This window comes from Gavialis gangeticus, unplaced genomic scaffold, assembly GCF_001723915.1.
Source record: "Gavialis gangeticus isolate Ggan-Ray unplaced genomic scaffold, GavGan_comp1, whole genome shotgun sequence".
NCBI classification, from domain to species: domain Eukaryota; kingdom Metazoa; phylum Chordata; order Crocodylia; family Gavialidae; genus Gavialis; species Gavialis gangeticus.
In genome coordinates, this window is record NW_017729022.1 from 27700971 (window position 1) to 27708639 (window position 7669).

At 39.9% G+C, this 7669-nt stretch overlaps 1 protein-coding gene across 2 annotated transcripts in view; it reads right to left on the reverse strand.

Annotated features, from left to right (window-relative positions):
- Positions 1-7669, reverse strand: part of PTPRB (protein tyrosine phosphatase, receptor type B) — a 111927-nt gene that overhangs the window by 27018 nt on the left and 77240 nt on the right. Inside the window, exons 22-27 of one of the 2 annotated variants that reach the window (XM_019514729.1) lie at positions 5710-5816; positions 4294-4393; positions 2440-2520; positions 2299-2316; positions 2113-2194; positions 840-930 (exon numbers count right to left, since the gene is read on the reverse strand). In XM_019514729.1, coding sequence (XP_019370274.1) covers positions 840-930; positions 2113-2194; positions 2299-2316; positions 2440-2520; positions 4294-4393; positions 5710-5816 — 479 coding nt within the window. Of the gene's footprint in view, positions 1-839; positions 931-2112; positions 2195-2298; positions 2317-2439; positions 2524-4293; positions 4394-5709; positions 5817-7669 lie in introns of both variants that reach the window. The other variant, XM_019514728.1, reaches the window with a different exon arrangement.

A 7669-nucleotide genomic window follows, 5' to 3' on the forward strand; every position in this document is an offset into this window, starting at 1 on the left:
AAAAAAATCAATACTGCCCCTCCACATAGAAGGGACTCTGCCACCCACCTATACAGGCACATCTGGGTAAAACCTGGCAACTAACATACAAGGCAAAACTACATGTTAACTGAGGACTAGAAATCAAGGTGACTAATACCACAGCCCTTTGAAGTTGCAAGGGATGAGGAGATCTAAGGTGGGCAAACTCTTATTATCAGAAACAGGAGTTGGCTGAGACATCAGGGCTAACCCCATGCTTGCATTACAGACTGTCAGGATCCTTGTTTTACATTGTGTGTGAAAGCTGCTGGCTTCTGCATTATCACATACAGCTGTGCTGAGAGCATTGTGCTGCTGTAGGTTCATTATTTACCCAGAAGGAAGAGTCTGTCACCTATTGATATCACACAAGTTATTTGTGGCCACTGAAAAATGTTGAATTGATGGGGTCTGAATGACCAGAGTGGAAGTAGCCCTCCTGCTTTATGATGCTGAACATACAAAACAAAACACACAGGCAAAGGAATCTACTGTTATTTCTACTACTCCTAGTATCAACCCATGACAATACAGCTGAATGGCTATAAATCTGGAGCTTTTTATTGCCAGAGTGCCCGTGAGTCATTGCACCTCTGGTAAGCAAAATTGCATGAGATTGGATCTATTCTAAAAAACATTCTGGGTCATAGATCACATGCAGCAAAGCACCAAGCCTTGAATTGGCAATGGTAGTTCATCTTTTATGAGGCAAGGAGAAAAAGGATATGCTACGCACTCCATCCCATTCTTCTTGTTGAAAAGAAGTAAAAAAAATAGCTGGCTTGATGCAATATTACATAACCAAACATAAAACTTACAGGGCAATATATTATTGTATCGATTTTTCCCTCTGTTCTCTGGCAGAAGTGCTATGTCGCATGACTGGTTTCGACCCACATCTTTTAAGTCCTGTAAAAAAAATAAAATAAAATGTGCAGTGAAAATAATTAGAGGATGCTACAGCATAGAACATACCCCACATAGGTTATTCAAGGCCAAGGAAAGGAAATTATTTTTATTCAGCTGAAATTAAACAGCTAACAGCATTGGCTGGAGCCAGGAACACTGCTGGCAAACACTAGTCAAGTTCTGGCACACAGCTCTGTCAATGCAACTAAGCTCTCCTGACCTTCAGCATACCCTGCTGGTTCAATGCTGGGCCCCTCAAAAGCTTGCCAGCTGGAATTGCCAGATGAATCTGTAACTTTGGCGCTAAGACAAATGAAGGCTCAGGTGAAACTGGCAAGCTTGTTTTCTCTTGTGTGTATGGGCATATGTAGATGAAACGGGGGCCCTAAATTGAAGTGGTGGGTTTTTAAAAACACTGCTTCAATTTAGGGTGAAGTAAACCCCTGTGTTGCGTACACTTGTGTCTTACCTTCCTCTCCGGCGGTGGGGAGGGGAGGGTGAGCTGCCAGTGGGGAGAAAGGTCCCTGGGCTGCGGAGGGGAGATGGGGGGGGCTGGGTGGTGCTTCCCTCCATGGCAGCAGCAGCGCACCCCCCCAGACAGCACCCACCCACAGGCACCCGGCTCCAGTGATCCCAGGGGGCATCGCAGCCGCAGAGGAGGGAAGGACCAGGTCTCTATGCAGCTCATGCAGGCAGGCAAGCTCCGGGGGGTGGGGAGGTGGGGGAAATGATCAGGCTCACCAATTATTTTTTTTCTTCCCCTTCAATGGAGCCTGCCTTCCCAGGCTGCTGCCAGGCTGACTAAATGGGCTGCCTGCACAGCCCTGAGCCGCATGGAATCCAGTGCTTCACTCTGCAGCTGTAGGGCAGCAAACTAGAACTCCTCATAGGTGTTTTAGTTTGCTGCACCCCAAAGTTATCTAAGGCGCATTACACCAGCAAATGTGCTGGAATTAATACACAATATGCCACCAATGCATGCAAACACCAACACTATTAAAGTGGTGCAAAATCATTTAAATCACTTTAAAGTGTTGTGCACACGTCCCTTGTTTTGTCTACGCACACCCTATAAAACCAGTGAATGCTGGTCTTGGGGTGGAAAGGTTAGGCCACTAACTCAGAGAAGCACTGAAACAGTCCTTTTAGAAATGAAATGGTTTGACTAGATTTGATTCCTACCTCATACTCCTTTGACAAGAGGTAGTTGGAGTCTGCTTGGAGTTTGGTGAAGTGTGCTTCAAACTGATTTACTTTTATTGGGCTAAAGTATTGGGCAGGAGAAAAAAAACAATTACTACAGGAAGGAACAAGGATATAATTTAGTTAATTGATTTTTGTTTTAAATAAATACTTATTTGCTTTTACCTGGAAGTTTTCCGGCTCCTAGAAAGTATTTCAAAAGAAAAATAAACACCTTGTCAGTATGTGACTGGATAGATCATTTCACCCATCACTCCATGTTAAAATAATGTCAAAAAAGTCTTAAAAACAAAACTGTGATGTTACCCTTTTTGCCCCAAGTTTAGGTGGACGGACAACGGCCTGTCCCTGCGAATGCTTGGCCTTGCTGTGGGTCTTTCATGGCTGCTGCTGCAAGATAAAAGAGGTTATTCTCATTTCTGCTGTATGGCTATGTTGAAATGTTGAGGCAAGTTGCCAATAACATTGTCTTACAGTAGGAAACAAAGAGAAAAAGGTAAAAACACATGTCCATTTTGCTTTCTACTTCAGAATGGATCCATGTACTTGCAGAGGTTTCCAAAGTATCTTAATTTGGTGAATATGATATTGTGTGTGTGTGTGTGTGTGTGTGTGTGTGTGTGTGTGTGTGTGTACACCTTTCTAGCAATCTCTTTATTCCTAAATATGAATATATGTATATATTTATCACTTTCAAAACCCTGGCCTGGTTTTGCCATAATATACAGAGCCCAACCTTTTATTAGGAAGGGCATTCTATGGTAATTAATCTTTATAATGACCCTGTGAGGTCAGTATCATCTTCATCTCCATATACAGATGGGAAAACAGGTTACTGATCTAACTCTCAGGAATGCAGGATGCCTATAGCTCCTATTTACTTCAGGTTTTGGGCGCGCCTACCTCCAAAAATGCTAATAGCATTATGTGGAAGATCAGAGCTAGAATCAGTGACAGCACCATGAATAGATTTTGGGAAATTTCTGGAATCCATTCCTGTGTTTGCACCACTAGACCACACTGCTTTTCTGTCCCTGATTATAAGTCAGTTCCCTCAATCTCTCTCATAAGTGAAACAAACATTTATCTATTCTACTTGACATGGATGATTATATTAACATTCACAGATCTATGGAATAAAGTTCATGACAAGAAAACATAACTTATTTGAATTTTTAGACAACCAAGGCGTGCAACACAGAAAACCTGCACTTCATGTAAATTAGTTTATACATACAAATGCATATGTTATCACAAATCCATGTGGTTTCTTATGGGCAGCATTTAAAGAACTGCATTGAATTTGGACTTAAATTTATAGAAGAGGCTGCTAAAAATAATTCCGTACTGGATAAGAACCAGAGCTGGGTAGAAAATGGATTTGTTCTCCCTGGAAAATACTGATATTTAAAAAACAAACAAACAACCCCCCCCCCCCATTCTAATTCAGAACAAAAAATGCTATTTCAAAATGTTCCATGAAATAGAGATTGAAAAACATTTCTGATGCATAAATACCAGATTATTCCATATCAATTTTTGGAATCATCTTGTTCCAAGAATTTAAAAAATGGTGTAAGTTTATTTTTGATGTCAAGTAATACTTCACCATGTAAAAATACATTTTATATTACAAATGTCTAAACTGAATGAAACAAAACAACACATCTAAACAGTCTGAGTTTGTGAAAATGAAATATTTTGATACTTTTGAATCAAAATGAAGTCTAAATTGATTGCTTCAAAATTTTGCTGTCAAACATTTTGCTGAAATGGACATATTTCCACATGACTAACTGGAAAAAAACCTGTATTTTCCAAAAAATTTTCAGCCACCTCTATTATGAACAAAATGCTATACTGTGTCCTTCCTTGATCATGTAGATCCTATTAGCATCAATGGAAATTCTATTTATTAATAACAGACAATACAGATGGAGCTCTTAATATAAGCCTTTTTGGTTCAATACTTCAATAGAAATATTGAACAAATGCTGGCAAAATAGAATTATTTTGCTTTTTCTTTCCCAAATACAATTAACTTAATGTTTTCATCCAATTTTATAACATCTTTCTCACTATGCCTTAGATGAAAAACCAAGCATAAATCTGATCCGACCTTTTGTAATAACAAGGGGAAAAAAAATGGAATCTACTTACCTAACTTTATGTCTGCAGACAAACAAAGCGGTCACAGCCACTAACATCACAATGAGAAACAAAACAGCACTTACACCTTCAACAACTCCAAACATAGGCTCTAAAAGAGACAAAGAAATTCATTGTATCCAAATGAAATGTCACCATCATCAACTAAAGGCAATGAAACAAATGGAAAGGAACTTAAAGAGTGTATGTATGAGTGTGCATGTGTAGGCACACGCATGTATACACATGTACATGCACACACATGCATGCATGCACATTTGGAATGACCAGGCTCCGACCTTAATTATTTATTTTCTCCACATCCTGCACCGTACATTACGTGGGCAAGAAACAGACAGGAAGGGAATAAAGCATTCCATGGGGGCTCTATAGAATCACGGAGAAAGAAACACAGCCAGATTTTCTATTCATTTAAAGCACTCTTGGAATTTACTTTACTGAACAACTGCATATCCCTTTATTCTCCTCAGAACTCATCAAGCTTCAATGGTTCGTTGGAGTTTGAAATTGAGTCTACCGTAGTCTATTGCTCTAGCCATACTCTGCAGCATTCTCTGACACTGGTTTCACTGGGCAACAAAGTCCAATTCATTTTCACATCCAAAAAGTAACTCTTGGCTGGATTAATGCTGCTTAAGTCTTAGTCAATGTTTGGAGAGCATACTGGAGGTGCTATAGTGTCATGTATTGTTTGTATTGCTGCAGTCAAGGGTCACAGCCTGGCTGTTTTTTCAGGTTGTAAAAATGAATTTTATTTCAAAAATATTTGCCCAGAAAGTTTATAATTTAAGGTCCCATTTTCCCATCATCAGAGAAGAGGACCCAAAGAGAGTAAGTCTCCTGATTCTGCACTGCAAGGCCCTCACATAGATTAGAGTTGTGACGATCAGGTCTATCTTCTGTTAATACCATACAGATACCATATAGTCTTAAATCGGTAAAAGGTCAGCAGAGTTTTGATACATCTGCCTGCTACATGCCCTTCCCTGAGATTTCTTGATCCCCTCCACAAAGGGAAAGTTCTGTTAGCCATTTCTGGCCAAATTTTGTTACGTTTTTGTTACTTGAATGGCAGAGAGCAGACCAGAGGTTCTAGCTCTATTATTTTTATGTAAATAGGTGCCATGCAATTAATTCACCCCTTGGTCCTACCAATTTCAAGTTAGTGCCTACAATAGGGAGTTTTGTATTTCAGAAGGAAAAAATCATAGATGAAAGCAGAAGGGTCAAGCTATAGTTTGACCAACAGCTCTTTGTACTAGTTGTTAACTGGGGGTGCCATTAATGCCAAAGAAATGCACTTCAACAAAGTCCTCCACCCCAGACTTAGCACTGTCCATTCTAACACCAATGGATACGATATCCACGTGCCTGGTACAGCAAGGAGAGAATGAGAGAGAAACTAACCTGATTCTGTAGTGATTGGTAAAGAGAAAAAGGTATCTGAAAAGAGCGGTTCGGAGAATTCCTTTAGGTCTTCACTAAAGAGTTGGGTGAAAGCCCGTATGCTGATCCTGGGAAAATGGAAGGGTTATAATATTTAAACTTCATTGGATACTAGACTCAAAAAAGCAGAAAACTAAAAGTTAACACAGAAATAGCAGAATGACACAACAGGCCTCCTTGACAATATTTGCTACAACACGGCTTCTAATTATTGTTACAGTAATACACTTTTTAAAATTCAGCTTTAGCTTCTGTGAAGCCAGTTATACAAGGACTTCACTACCTTCTGCTTGGTAGCACATGGAAAACATGAATGAAAAACTCTTTGGTCCTACTGAAAAAGAGGAAGAGGCATTTGTAAGTGCTAAACCATAGGAAGACTAACATATGGCGAAGTGTTTTATGTACAGGCATATACGCACATCAGCTACCACTGAACAGGAAACAGGAAACCTACAAAAAGGCCAGTGGGTAAAGTAGTTGCCCTAAATAATGCCATGCAGGTGCTTTGAGTTGGGAGCATGTCAGCACCATAGTCTATGGACTGATTTCAGCGTCATGTAGACACAGCAGAACTTGCTTTACATCAGCAAACTGGTCATAATAAAACCGAAAAGTCTGTAACATTCCATTCAAATTCCCTTTTTAATTCCCTGCAACATTTTTTCATAAGAGTATTCCTAGAAAACAAGCTCAAAGGGGTCTCAGATGAAATTACAGCAAATTTATTTAAAAACTCAAACAAATGACTGCAAATAATTGATTTTTCCATTCATGAAGCTACAGAAATTCTGCGGCTTTGGTGACGTAGGACAGAGGCCCCTAGAGAGGCCACACAGCAGAAATTCTTACTCAAGGGCTGTGTCTACACAAGATGCTGACTGTGCAGTCGTTATGTGCAGTCGTGCCGAGGAATGGCTTTTTCGTGATGCTGTCCGCGCAGTAGCTCATGACTACTGTGCAGTAGCGTTGCATCATTCCTCCTGCCATACAACGCTACTGTGGAGTAGTCACGGACTACTGCGCAATCAGCATCTTGTGTAGACACAGCCAAGGTCACTTGTATTCTAAGGATTAGTGGGACCAACTCCCCTTATACCCAGTGAGTATGTGTTTGAAAGGTACTTTAATTTAAATTGCCCAATTCCTCCACAAAGTTTTAGTAGCCCACATTTTGGAGCTAAGCTTGATTGAATAATGGAGATGAAAGCTAGTTTCTACACAAACAGGGATGGGATTTCAGTTAATCTTAAATACAAATATTTATCATCATTTCAATTAAATTAGACAGGATTTGACTGAATCTTACTATTTTAGTCTGAAATATCCCTACCTTCTAGTTGAAGCTTAGGCCTTGATATTGGGACAAATCTCATTGCTTGCTCTTTGAGGTGACTTAAGAGTCATTGGATTCAGTGTTTGGAGTTTCTCTCAGTACAGAGAACTCATAAGGAGCTGTACAAGGGCACTAACAGTAGCAGCTGAAGATCCTGGCTGAGGCTGAAGTTTCTGTTGGTAGCTGCTACAAGTTAAAACAATCTTCAGGATGCTCTAAACTGTACTGTAGGATTGGGCCATTGTAATAGGTTTGCATAAACACTGAATATAAAGACATTGCTTCCTCTGCCACCACTGTTACTGTACCCAGTGATCCTTTGACTTAGCTGCTGATCTGGTTCCATTTGACCTTCTATGGAGAAATTAGCAACTGTAGGAGAGTTCTCAATCAGAGAATGAAAGATAAAAAATCTTGTCATTGCACTGAGTTTTACACATAATGAACTGCAGCATTCACAGGCTGGTGAGGGAACTGTTTATGAGATGGGGCAGAGACAAAGTTTTATAAATTACACAGTAAAACAGAGGACACCGTATAACACAGGTTATTCATCTACAGTAGCTGAAGTACATCAGGCATTGA